The sequence below is a fragment of the Pleurodeles waltl genome, chromosome 4_2 (assembly GCF_031143425.1).
Source record: "Pleurodeles waltl isolate 20211129_DDA chromosome 4_2, aPleWal1.hap1.20221129, whole genome shotgun sequence".
NCBI classification, from domain to species: Eukaryota; Metazoa; Chordata; class Amphibia; order Caudata; family Salamandridae; genus Pleurodeles; species Pleurodeles waltl.
This window is the reverse complement of record NC_090443.1, coordinates 622,197,561-622,211,682: the sequence shown is the minus strand read 5'-3', so window position 1 is coordinate 622,211,682 and position 14,122 is coordinate 622,197,561. Positions and strand designations below refer to the sequence as shown.

General features: G+C 54.1%; 1 protein-coding gene across 2 annotated transcripts in view; it reads right to left on the bottom strand.

Moving 5' to 3' along the window:
• Positions 1–14,122, bottom strand: part of LOC138294197 (uricase-like) — a 188,491-nt gene that overhangs the window by 70,231 nt on the left and 104,138 nt on the right. For both annotated transcript variants that reach the window (XM_069233357.1, XM_069233356.1), the window contains exon 3: positions 12,249–12,365. In XM_069233357.1, coding sequence (XP_069089458.1) covers positions 12,249–12,365 — 117 coding nt within the window. The remainder of the gene's footprint in view (positions 1–12,248; positions 12,366–14,122) is intronic.

Genomic DNA, 14,122 nt, shown 5'->3' with positions numbered 1-14,122 from the left:
CAAGAGGCCATCAGCGATGACAGCAGCTCTGTCGATCTGGACACCGATGACCAGCCCGGACCATCGGGGACCTCTGGACAGTCGGTTCCCCTCACACAGGCACAGGCCACTATAGACCCTAACCCCTCTGGGAACACCAGCACAGCTCCCACCCAGCGGGCCCATGCCTCTGTCTCCAGGGCGCGTCAATCTGCGGTGTGTCTACCACTACAGGGCACCCAGGATAACCCACCACCCCAACAACAACAGGGACCTGGGGGCAGTGGTAGTGGGCACACCGGCCAGGGGGCAGAGGCCCAGGGAAACAGGGCAACTCGGCGGGCAGCTGTGCGACAGGGGGGGGAGGAGAGGCCCAGGGAACCCACTCTCCACGAGGTCCTCACCACCATCATGGGAGCATACAACCGCTCCCAGGAGACGATGGCGACGGTACTGGCCCGGTTCCAGGAGATCCAGGTGCTGCAGGAGGAACACTATCGGGGGTACAGGGAGGACATCAGAGCCATCAACACCACCCTGGTTACCATGGTAGGGCTGCTGCAGGACCTCGTAAACAGCAGGGCGGACACTGAACAACACCCAAGGGCCCCTGCCACTAGCCTGGACCAAGAACAGCCATCCACCTCCGCCGGCGCTAGTGGACAGGAGGCCCCCGCACAGCAGCAGCCCACCAGACCCCCACCTCCTGCAGGAGAAGAACCACCCCGCAAGAGGGCCCTGAGATCTCGCAAGACAGAGTAGGATGTCAAGACCCCCGCCAGCAATGGATACCACCTGATGTCATCCCACTGTCCCACATTGTCACCCTGTCCATCCTCGAACTGCCCATGCTCCATCTCTCCACAGGCCTCTGGACAATGCACCTGTGTGACTGTTACTCTGGACTCTGCCATGGACATTCCTTCACTATAGCCCCCACCCACTTGAAACCACCCATCCCATTTTGAGCACTTCAATAAACACCTATTTTGCACCAAAATATCAGGAGTCTGGCTGTGATTTCAATAGATTGTAATTGACATGACAGTGCAAATATGTCCTTGTACATGGTGAAGTCAACAAACAGCTGCCACAAAGCTGTAGTCCATGGGGAAACGAAGCACAGGACTCGTAGTGGGGACCCCAGATCTGAAATAGGGAGGGAAAAGCCAAAACTCAGTCATCATACACTGGGGCAAATAGACAGGCAGCAGAGATGCTGCAGAGTAGTTAACATTTACTAAATTATCTTTGAAATGTTACCTGTGTCCTATTGGAAGTACTGTTCAATGATTCTGTCCCTGTTGTCTGTTTCAGCCCCGTCGTCTTCCTCCTCGTCACTCTCCTCAGGTTCCACCGCTGCCACAACACCACCGTCTCGACCATCCTCCTGCAGGAAAGGCACCTGGCGGCGCAAAGCCAGGTTGTGAAGCATGCAGCAGGCCACGATGATGTGACACACCTTCTTAGGTGAGTACATTAGGGATCCACCGGTCATATGCAGGCAGCGAAACCTGGCCTTTAGGAGGCCAAAGGTGCGTTCGATCACCCTCCTAGTACGCCCATGGGCCTCATTGTACCGTTCCTCTGCCCTGGTCCGGGGATTCCTTACTGGGGTCAGTAGCCACGACAGGTTGGGGTACCCAGAGTCCCCCACTAGCCATACACGGTGTCTCTGTAGCTGTTCCATCACGTAAGGGATGCTGCTATTCCTGAGGATGTAGGCGTCATGCACTGACCCTGGGAATTTGGCATTTACATGCGAGATGTACTGGTCAGCCAAACACACCACCTGGATGTTCATTGAATGGTAACTTTTTCTGTTCCTGTACACCTGCTCCCTGTCTCTTGGGGGAACCAAAGCCACATGGGTCCCATCAATGGCACCAATTACGTTGGGAATATGTCCAAGGGCGTAGAAATCACCCTTCACTGTAGCCAATTCGCCCACCTCAGGGAAAATGATGTAGTTCCTCACGGATTTCATCAGGGCAGACAACACTCTGGATAACACCTTTGAAAACATGGGCTGAGACATCCCGGAAGCAATTCCCACGGTTGTCTGAAATGACCCACTTGCCAAGAAATGTAGTACTGACATGACCTGCACCAGAGGGGGAATCCCTTTGGGTTGGTGGATGGGGGACATCAGGTCGGGCTCCAGCTGGGCACACAGTTCATGGATAGTGGCACGGTTAAGACGGTAGGTCAGGATAATGTGGCGTTCTTCCATTGTCCACAGGTCCACCAGCGGTCGGTACACGGGAGGATTCATCCGTCTCCTCGCCCAACCCAGCGGACGGTGCCTAGGAAGGACAACATGGAGCACACAGTCAGGCAACCCACAGGTACGTACTCACAGCTAGCACAGTATACGATTCTCTATGCAGTGAATGGCGTGTCTGAGTGGCTATGCAAGGCCTAGGCCTGTGTGACGCAGTTGAAATTGAGCCATGTGGGCCCTGGAAATGGCGGCTGCCTGACCTGTGAAGTGTGACAATGGGATGTGAGGTCAATGCGCTGGCGTGGCACACCGCGGCGGGCGGCGGGCGAAGACCGCGGCGCGAAGCCGCATTGGTTAACATTGAAGCCTATGGGTTTCAGGAGCCAATGGCGAAGGGCGCCGGCGGTGGCGGGACGCACCGCCGCGGTACGCACCGCCGCGGACGTGACCGCCATTTTCTATCTACTTATCCACTTGCGACTTGAACTTTCACAGGAGAGGACCTATACTGCAAGTGTTGCTGTGACCTCGGTCTGGAAGGGACAATGGCTGCTGCGACTGGGGAAAGGGCCCCTGCCTTCACTGGAGAGGAGTTGGAGAAACTTGTGGATGGGGTCCTCCCCCAGTATGCGCTACTCTACGGTCCTCCAGACCAACAAGTGAGTTTAATTCAATCTGGATTTGGGGCCACTAGCTGGCTTGGGGGCCTGGCGGGGATGGGGGGCATGTTGGGGCTGGCGGGGGGCCTGGCGGGGGGCCTGGCGGGGATGGGGGGCATGTTGGGCCTGGCGGGGGGCCTGGCGGGGATGGGGGGCATGTTGGGCATGGCGGGGGGCCTGGCGGGGATGGGGGGCATGTTGGGCATGGCGGGGGGCCTGGCGGGGGGCCTGGCGGGGATGGGGGGCATGTTGGGCCTGGCGGGGGGCCTGGCGGGGATGGGGGGCATGTTGGGCATGGCGGGGGGCCTGGCGGGGGGCCTGGCGGGGATGGGGGGCATGTTGGGCATGGCGGGGGGCCTGGCGGGGGGCCTGGTGGGGATGGGGGGCATGTTGGGCCTGGCGGGGGGCCTGGCGGGGATGGGGGGCATGTTGGGCATGGCGGGGTGCCTGGCGGGGATGGGGGGCATGTTGGGCATGGCGGGGGGCCTGGCGGGGGGCCTGGCGGGGATGGGGGGCGTTGGGCCACTGGAAAGGAAAATGCTGAGTAACTTGAACGTAGTATTTCTCCCTCCCTGTACGTGTCACATAGGTCCGCGCCCATGAGAAGATCGGGATTTGGCGTGCCATCGCCAAGGAAGTCCGGGCCCTGGGGGTCCACCATCGACGGGGCACCCACTGCCGCAAGAGGTGGGAGGACATCCGCCGCGGGACCAAGAAGACCGCCGAGTCTCTGCTGGGGATGGCCTCCCAACGTAGGCGGGGTGCCTGCCGTCAACTGAGCCCCCTGATGTTCCGGATCCTGGCGGTGGCCTACCCTGAATTGGATGGGCGCGTGAGGGCAGCACAGCAGACACAAGGGGGTGAGTACAAGCATTATCTACTCTGTTGTCGCGCAGTGGAGGTGTCTGGGTGGGGGAGGAGGGCTGGGGGTCCCCCTAGGCCAGGGCGATATCTGTAGGCTGGGCACCCCCGTAAGCCCCTGTGTCCCCAGCCACCACCCTCAGTAGTTTGTCAGTACAGCCATCCCTGGGCCGTGTCATCCATGGGTGCAGTTGTCAACTCTAGGCGTGTAGGGCATGTTCCACGGAATGCGTAGCGGACCCCAAGTGCGCAACTTAGTGCAGGGGGCATCTGTGTCTGTCATGTCCGCTAACTGTACCGGAGATCCATGTAATCAATATCCCTTTATTTCTCTCTCCCCCCCCCTTTTTGTTTGTCTTTCTGTGCTTGTGTGCATCAGCATCATCAGGCGGAGGAGAAGTGGCATCGGGGCAGGAGGGAGCTGCATCTCACATGGCCCAGGAGGGCCATGCCACAGAGTCAGACTGGACCAGTGAGACGGAGGGCGAGGGGAGCTCCACGACGGGGACGACTGGACCCTGCAGCGACACGGACACGTCCTCGGAAGGGGGCTCCCTTGCGGGGGTGGCACCATCCGTGCCCCCCGCCATTACAGGTACAGCCGCCACCCAGCGCACCATCTCCGCCCTCCCAGCAGCCCCTCAGCGTTCGCTCCGTGCCCGCTCTGCCAGGAAGCCGGGCATCTCCTTCGCCCCAGGCACCTCAGGCCCTGCCCCTGTTACCCCCGCTGCGCTCAGTGAGGAGGTCATTGACCTCCTCCGAACGCTCATTGTTGGGCAGACTACCCTTTTGAATGCCATCCAGGGGGTGGAGAGGGAGGTTCATCGCAGCAATGCGTACCTGGAGGGCATTCATTCGGGTCAGGCTGCCCATCAGCGATCGTTCCAGGCTCTGGCCTCAGCACTGACGGCAGCCATTGTCCCTGTCTCCTGCCTGCCTCTACTAACTCCCTCCTCCCAGTCTCCTGTTCCTCTGCCTGTCCCACCCACACCATCAGACCAGCCTGCACGCACCTCAACACCCAAGAGAAGCTCATCCAAACATAAGCACCACAGATCACGCAGACATTCACACACGCAACATTCCGATGCAGACATGCCAACAGTCACTACCACCTCTGTGACCCCCACCTCCTCGTCTCCCTCCTCCCTCCCTGTGACGTCTACACTCACACCTCCATTCACCTCACCATCAGCCAGTGTTTCCATCACCAGCACACCCTCCACTCCAGTCCGCACACGTGCAGTCACCACCCCCACTGCCATTTACACGTCCCCTGTGTCCTCTCCCACTGTGTCTGTCACCCCCTCTTCCACACCACACAAACGCAGCCACCCACCCACCCAACAGCCATCCACCTCACGACAGCCTATCCCTCCTGCACCTGCACCCAAAGACAGCAAACGTGACTCACCTACAACCACATCCTCTCCCTCCACTCCCATTCCCACTGTACCTACCACTCTCCATTGTCCCAAGAAGCTCTTCCTCGCCACTACTAACTTCTTTCCTGACCCTGAGCCCCCCCCTCCTTCTCGTCGGGGTAAGAAGAGCACCTCAGCCACCACCAGCCCTGCAGCCCCCTTGACAAGGGTGCAGGGGTATTGGAGCCCGCCAGCCCGCATGTCTGGATCTTCGCCCAGCAGCAAGGGGACAGCCAGCCCACCCCCTGGGAAGAGGAGCAGAAGGCGGAAGGGGCGCCGCAGGAGCCCGCCTTCTACATCCCCCCCGGACACCACCCAGAGACAGTCACCAGCCACAGCTCCAAAGGGAGGAAAGGGCCACAGGCCGACGACTAAGGAGGGCAAGGGCAGCAAGTTGGAGAGGTCAGGCAGCAGGCCTGCTGCCCAGGAGGAGCCCACAACCCCCATAGCCGCTGCCCCGGGAGGAACCGGCACAGCTGCCCCGGGAGAGTCCACCAGCCCCATAGCCGCTGCCCAGGGAGGACCCAGCCCAGCTGGCCAGGAGGGCCCCACCACCCACAGCCCAGGTGGGCAGTGAAGGAGCACCATCCCCGCTGCCCAGGAGGGCACCACCAGGCATTTAGCAGTTGGCCATAGACCGTCCGCCGTCTCAAGAACCGCTGAACTGGGCCCTTCAAGGCAAGAACCGCTGAACTGGGCCCTTCAAGGCAAGAACCGCTGAACTGGGCCCCGCCGTCTCAAGAACCGCTGAACTGGGCCCCGCCGTCTCAAGAACCGCTGAACTGGGCCTATGGACTGTGGCTTTGCTCTCCCCAGGATGGCCCAGTGGGCAGGCCACCCACTGTATGGACTGTTTGGACTGTGGCTTTGCTCTCCCCAGGATGGCCCAGTGGGCAGGCCACCCACTGTATGGACTGTATGGACTGTGGCTTTGCTCTCCCCAGGATGGCCCAGTGGGCAGGCCACCCACTGTATGGACTGTATGGACTGTGGCTTTGCTCTCCCCAGGATGGCCCAGTGGGCAGGCCACCCACTGTATGGACTGTATGGACTGTGGCTTTGCTCTCCCCAGGATGGCCCAGTGGGCAGGCCACCCACTGTATGGACTGTATGGACTGTGGCTTTGCTCTCCCCAGGATGGCCCAGTGGGCAGGCCACCCACTGTATGGACTGTATGGACTGTGGCTTTGCTCTCCCCAGGATGGCCCAGTGGGCAGGCCACCCACTGTATGGACTGTATGGACTGTGGCTTTGCTCTCCCCAGGATGGCCCAGTGGTCATGGAGTCCCCTCGTGGATCTGGCGTCGTGTACTCAAGTGGCTGAGGTGCCCCCACTTCCCTTCCCCCTGAGGTGCCTGTCCTATTTTCTTTCTGATGCCCCTGCAGTGTTCTCTCCGTGGAGTTCTTGTCGTGGGACTGGGCCTTGCCCCTTTGCACAGGACCCCTGTGATCCACGGACAGTGGTTGGACTACATTTAGTAGCTGTATATATTTTGTACATAGTTTATTTATTTTTTGGGATTAATGGCGTACATATTTCAATATATCTGCCCGTTTATGATCTCTTCTTTTGGTCTTTGCATTATTTCGGAGGGGGGTGGTTTGTGGGTTGTGACAGTGATCTGTGGGAATGCATTGATGTGTGTGTTGTAGTGGGTGTGGGTGGGTGGGTGTGTGCCGGTAATCTTTTCCCTCCCCTGTGTCGTAGGTGCAGTACTCACCGATGTCTTCCGCGCCGCCGGGCGTGCTCCTGGTATATGAGGAGGAATAGGAGTGCGGGGATGACCTGTAACTCTGGCTCCATACTGCCGGAATCTCGCGTGGAGTGCGTAGAGGTGAGCGTTTTCCCGTTCGTAGTCTGTTTCCGCCGTGTTCTTATCGGCGGTGCTCCCGCCCCGGAAAAGGTGGCAGATTGGTGGGTCGTAATAGGGTGGGCGGTACTTTGTCTGCCGCCGGGCTGTTGGCGGGAACCGCCGCGCTGTTTGTTTGTACCGCTGTGGCGGTCGGAGTGTTAAGTTGGCGGGCTGTGTTGGCGGTTCCCGCCAGGGTCAGAATTGCATATTTTAGACCGCCGGCCTGTTGGCGGCTTGGCCGCCGCTTTATCACCGACCGCCAGGGTCAGAATGAGGGCCTAAGTTATATAAAAATAAACTGTATTGTACACAACATTATTAGACCAAACACAACATGTCAGTATTATCCTGCTACCCAAGCAGTTGTCAGAAGGTTACACAATACTAATACTCTGCGGAAACTAGCAGTAGTCACACATAACACATAGGTTGCTTATTATTCTTCAACAAAGCAGTAGTAAATAATCAGATTACTAAAGAAATGCACTTGTCATAAGAAATATCATAAATGCCGATACCAGGAGCATTACAAAGCACATGGCAAGTCATGAAAACATATCAGCATGTCATGCCCAGGAAAGGAACATCAGCAAATATATGACACATCATACCAAAAACAGGTTAGCATAACTGTCCCAGCTAGACCATAAGAGGAACATGAGGAAAGTATGTATGTTCAATAAAGAGTACCTGTTTTTTTATGAAGAAAAGGCACTTCTATTGCCACGAAACACAAGGGCCCCTCCAGTGCTCCCTGCACAGAATAAGGGCCATTTGGTGATTTTTGGGGGAAGTGGGGTGGCACGCACCCCCTCTGGTTTTGTAGGGGCTCCTCCTGGGGGCCTGTGATCTCTGGGGCCTCCTCCTGGACCATGACTGGCCCTCCAACGGGGGGCAAAGTCCAAACCAACAACACGGGGACCATGTGGTGCGAGGTGCCTCCAGCGGTCTCCAGGGACAAAACAAGTGGCCCGATGAGGCTTCCTTCACCGCCTGTCCTCCAAGGTACAAACAAGGGGCCCGGTGTGGTGGGGAGCCTCCGATGAGGCTTCCACCCACCCCTTTCTCCAATGAGGAGAGAAGCCTGCCTGGACCTCTGCGGTGATTGGGCTGAAGTGAGGGCCCTCTGGTGCCCAGGGGGCGCTCCTCAGAGCATGCTTCACCCCGGGGGCACCGCTAGGAGCGCACTCACTCCAGATGTCCCATCTTTGTGCCTCAGGGGCACCGAGCTCCACGTTTCACTAGCGTTTGCAGGAAATAGCCAGACAAGCGCTTAAACCGATTGGCAATTAAGGAAAGCACTCTCAAGAGCTAGGGGCAGGCAATTAAGGAAAGCGCTCTCAAGCACTAGGGGCATATAGAAAAGCTCTCTTCAGGTGCTTTGCCCACAAAAAGACAAAGGGAAGTGCTCCTCATGCGCTTCAGGCAGTTGCAGGGGTCAAGGGCCACAGCACCCGACCCCTGGGGGACAGAGCAGCAGGATCACAGGGTGGCAGGGCCCAGCAGCAGGCTGGCACAAAGGGTTTCTAGGCAGTTGGCAGTCCCTCCAAGTGACCAAGCAGGTCACAGGTCAGCACAGCAGCATCAGTCCAAGGCTGTTCCTGGTGAGTCTCTCCAGCAGCATTCTGTATCCAGTTACAGGTAAGTTAAGTTAAGTTCAGAGTGTCTCCAAATTGTGGAGAAAAATCCCCTGTACTTATACTGTACTTATACTCAGTTTTGCAAGGGTTTCACTACGAAGGGGAGAGGAGGTTCCAACCAGTTACAGCTGGTTCTGAGAGTGCCCCCTCTGACCTCCAGCACAGGCTCCAAACATCAGCTGGGGGGTAAATGACCCTTTTGTGTGAGGCCAGGGCACAGCCTTTACAAATGCAGTTGTGACCCGCCTCTCCCTTCTCTCAGCCCAGGAAGACAATTCAAAATGCAGATGCACCTCTGTGACGCCTCCACCCTCCCTGTGTACAGGCTGTCTAAAAGGTATGCACAAAGCCCATCTGTCAATCTACCCAGACGTGGATTGACGTCAAGCTGCAAAACACCAGACTCATAAGCACAGAGAAATGCTCACTTACTAGAAGTGGCATTTCTGTAATTGTTGGACCTGGCCCTTTTTGCAGGGTCATCCCCAAACTTTTTGCCTCCTTTCTCCTATTTTTCCTGACCTGTTTTTGATGGCTTTTAAACTCTGAGCACTTTACCACTGCCAACCAGTGCTAAAGTGCATATGCTCTCTGTGTAAATTGTACTGTTAATTGATTTATCCATGATTGGCGTATTTGATTTACTAGTAAGTCCCTAGTAAAGTGCACTAGAAGTGCTCAAGGACTGTAAATCAAATGTTACTAGTGGGCCTGCAGCACTGGTTGTGTCACCCATATGAGTAGCCCTGCAATCTTGTCACAGACTTGCCACTGCAGTGTCTGTGTGTGCAGGTTAAACTGTAAATTTGACTTGGCAAGGGTACCCACTTGCCAGGCCTACCCCTTCCCTTTTCCTCCATATAAGACACCCCTAAGGTAGGCCCTAGGTAGCCCCATGGTCAGGGTGCAGTGTATGGTTAAGGTAGGACATATACTAATATGTTTTATATGTCCTGACAGTGAAATACTGCCAAATTAGTTTTTTACTGTTGCAAGGCCTATCTCTCTCATAGGTTTACCTAAGGGCTACCTTTAAACATGATTAAAGCGTAGATTCCCTTTGGGAGCAGATAGACATGTGGAGTTTGGGACCTCTGAACTCACAATTTAAAAATACATCTTTTAGTAAAGTTGACTTTGAGACTGTGTGTTTGAAAATGACACTTTTAGAAAGTGGGCATTTTCTTGCTTGAACCATTTTTGTGACTCTGCCTGTTTGTGGATTCCCTGTCTGGGTTAGTTTGACAGTTGGGCTGTTTGCACCTCTCTCCAGACAGAGGGCTGGGGTGTAGCCTGCATATTGTGATGAGCCATCTGTGCTAAGGGGGAGGGGTGGAGTGGTCACTCGCACCTGAAAGGGCTGTGCCTGCCCTCACACAATGCAGTCTCCAATCCCCTGGTGTGTGTCAGAGGCCTTGCCTGGGCAAGGCAGGATTTCACAAACAAGTGAGACTTTCCTTTGAAGTTAGCCTACTTCAAAGGCCAAAATGGGTATAAGAAGAGCACCCAAAACCACAGACTTTAGACACTTCCTGGAGAAGAAACTTGAACCAGAACCTGCATCCTACCAAGAAGAACTGCCTGGCTGCCCAAAGGACTCACCTGTCTGCTTTCTGTGAAGGACTGCTGTCTTGCTGTTGCCCTGCTGCCTTGCTGCTCTCTGGCTGTGGTGAAGAACTGCTCTCCAAGGGATTGGATAGAGCTTGCCTCCTGTTCCCTGAAGTCTCAGGACCAAAAAGACTTCTCTTCAAGAAGGACTCCTTGTGCTGCGCAATTTGACGCACAGCCTGCCAAAAATGACGCACAGCCTGCACCGCAGTGAAAATTTCACAGCAGGGTGAACCGGAACGAAGCAGCCCAACTTCGCAATGAGAAGATCGACGCAGCGCCAGCGTAGCAACCGGAAATTTGACGCACGGCCCACCAGATCGATGCACAGCCTAGCCGGAACGACGCAGCCCGACTTCAAGAGAGGAATCAAAGCAGCGCCTGCCGTGCGGTAGAAAATTTGACATAACACCCACCGAATCTACGCAGCTCCTGTGACTTAGTCCTACCAGTGCAGGAAATCCACGCATCATCCTCGGAGCGTCTGAAAACCCTGCATCCTGAAGAGGATCCACAAGCGTGCACCGGAAATTGACGCACAGCCATCCCTGCGTGAAAACTAAATGACGCATCGCGTGTGCGGCCCGAGAAATCGTCGCACGCCCCTTTGTTTCCATGCTTCTCCTCCTCTGCGGTTCTTTGTGGAGATTTTTCACACGAACCAGGTACTTTGTGCTTGAAAGAGACTTTGTTTGCTTTTAAAAGACTTAAGACACTTTATATCACTTTTCAGGGATATCTCAACATTTACTTATTGCATTCTAATTGTCTTGACATGCATCTTATCAGGTAAATATTATAGTTTTTTCTAAACACTGTGTGGTGAATTTTTGTGGTGCTATATGGTGTTATTGTATAATTTATTGCACACATACTTTACACATTGCCTTCTAAGTTAAGCCTGACTGCTCAGTGCCAAGCTACCAGAGGGTGGGCACAGGATAATTTGGATTGTGTGTGACTTACCCTGACTAGAGTGAAGGTCCTTGCTTGGATGGGGGTATTCTGACTGCCAACCTAAGACCCCATTTCTAACAGTAATACAAAATCCACTTACACCAGTAAGCAGCATTTCCCACTACCATTACAACCATACCAAACATGCCTACGCTACCCCTCATAAATCAGACAATACCTCCTAGACATAAGGCAGGGAATTTACAATCCAATCCTATGAGAAGATAGCACTCACAGCAGTGAGAAACTAAATAGGCTGTTTGTTACTCCCAGGACAGGCCACGCTACTAGGCACATGACCTGCCTTCTACATACATAGCACCCTGCCCATAGGACTAGCTGGGCCCCACGTTAGGGATGACATACATGTAGTAAAAGGGGAGTTCTGGGCCTGGCAAGTAAATTTAGATGCCAGGTCCCTGTGGCAGAAAACTGCACATGCATGTCCTGCAGTTGCAGGCTTGAGACAGTTTTGAAAGGCTACTTCAGTGGGTGGCGCAAGCAGCGCTGCAGGCCCTTTGTAGCATTTAATTTACAGGCCCTGGGTGTAGGGATACCACTGTGGAAGGGACCTACAGGTAAATTAAATATGCCAATTAGGTATAAGCCAATCATACCAACTTTAGAAGGGAGAGCACCTTCACTTTAGCACTGATCAGCAGTGATAAAGTGCTCAGAGTCCTAGAGTCAAGTGTGAGAGGTCAGAAAAAATAGGAAGAAGGAGTCAAAAGGTCAGGGGATGAACCTGCCAAAAGGGCTAGGTCCAACAACATCTAAGAGTTAAGAAGGCGCCTCTGTTTCAGTTTGGTGGCATTGCTTATTAAGAACTATGGAATAGTGAACATTGATTTCATTATTACCCTTTTCCATAATCATAATATGGTTATATTTTTAATCATTGCATTAATTTGTACAACTTTTAAATGAGGTTGGGGTAAGTATAAGTATTGCCTTAGAAGTTGTTCTATGGTACGTCAGCTGGCCACTGGCACCTTAAACTACATTACCATTAAATATAGTTTTGTTGTGTTGCAGTTTCATACCTTTTCAAAGCGCCTCCATGGTGCCTCCTCTATGTAGATTTTGGCCTTGGTCACATGGTGGTATGAAGACAGGAAGTGTTCACTGATGTCCATTCCAAATTCTTCAATAGTATTGATCTATTGAGACAAATTACTCATTACCCAGTAGTAGTTTTATCTTGTATTCCCAACAATCATATAATGCACACACGCATTATGTCTTTCCCAGCCTTTGAATATGCATCAAAAGGACATAAAAAAGAGCTGTTTTTTCATGGAGACTGTTAAATAATTTCCTTCAATCCTACTTTTTGCTTTCCCTCAAAGCCCTCAGTGCCGTTCACGCATGCTGAGAATTGAGAACTTTCAAAGACTCTGATGGCCACTATTAATGGAACTGGTGGTAGGATTCTGCTTACACCTCAGTGGTATGATGGAGCAGGTGCTTCCAAAACCACGCAAGAACTTTCCTCCAAGGCGGCTTGAGAAGCAACCCACCCACTAAAGTCTGCATTCTATCTTCGGATTTCAAGGATGGACTATATGCTTTATCGAGAGCTAGGGCAACGCATTCCAGATAGCTTAACTGGTCAATAATCATTATTTTGCCCGTTGCTTGATGTATGAGTCTGTGTAACAGGAACGGACTCTCAGAAGGGCAATGGGAAAATAGCTAGTGTTATTGACCTGCGCCTCGGTGTGTAATGATATTATTAGTAGATAAACATGCTTCTGGTTTCACTTTTTCTGCTTTCGGTCTGCCTAAAATACCATTGTATTTTGTAGGTTTGCGCCGTTTTGCGTCAAAAAGTATAAATACGGGCCTGCTGCAGTTTTAAGAGGGATTACAGGCAGTGTGATAAAAGCAATTACAATCTGCATTTGGAAGAATCTAAATCAACGGTACTCAAAGTACGGCCCGCGGGCCGCCAGCGGCCCCACGGACCTAGCTTGGCGGCCCGCGAGACGCACATCAAACGCCACATCATAATGGCAGCAGTATGTAAACATAGAAGAGGGCCGCGGGAGCATGCTCCCGCGGCCCTCCTCTATGTTTACATACGGCGGCCATTGTTTATGGCGTTGCCCTGACGATCCTGTCACCGGCTCCACGTCTGCTGCCCGCCTGCCTGCTGTTCCACATTTGTGGCATCTTTACAGTGCTTTGAGTCAGGTAAGGCTCTTTGGTTTTTTATTTATTTGTTTTTAATGTAGTGTGTGTTACTGGGGTAGGCGTGAGAGCAGATTGCGCTGTGTGTGTGCGCTGTGTGTGTGTGTTACTGGGGTAGGGGTGAGAGCAGATGGCGCTGTGTGTGTGCGCGCTGTGTGTGTTACTGGGGTAGGGGTGAGAGCAGATGGCGCTGTATGTGTGCGCGCTGTGTGTGTTACTGGGGTAGGGGTGAGAGCAGATGGCGCTGTGTGTGTGCGCGCTGTGTGTGTTACTGGGGTAGGGGTGAGAGCAGATGGCGCTGTGTGTGTGCGCTGTGTGTGTGTGTTACTGGGGTGGGGTGAGAGCAGATGGTGCTGTGTGTGTTACTGGGGTAGGGGTGAGAGCAGATGGCGCTGTGTGTGTGCGCGCTGTGTGTGTTACTGGGGTAGGGGTGAGAGCAGATGGCGCTGTATGTGTGCGCGCTGTGTGTGTTACTGGGGTAGGGGTGAGAGCAGATGGCGCTGTATGTGTGCGTGCTGTGTGTGTTACTGGGGTAGGGGCATTGTTTTGAAAAAGGGGGTGGGGTGGTTGTTCCCCCTCTAAGCCCCGCCCCCTCTAAGCCCCGCCCCCCGCTGTCACTTCAGTGCGGCCCTCGGCCGCAAACCATACTGCAATTTTGGCCCCCGAGAAAAAGTTTGTGAGTACCCATGATCTAAATGGTTGCGCCACTGTCAACATTCCGATG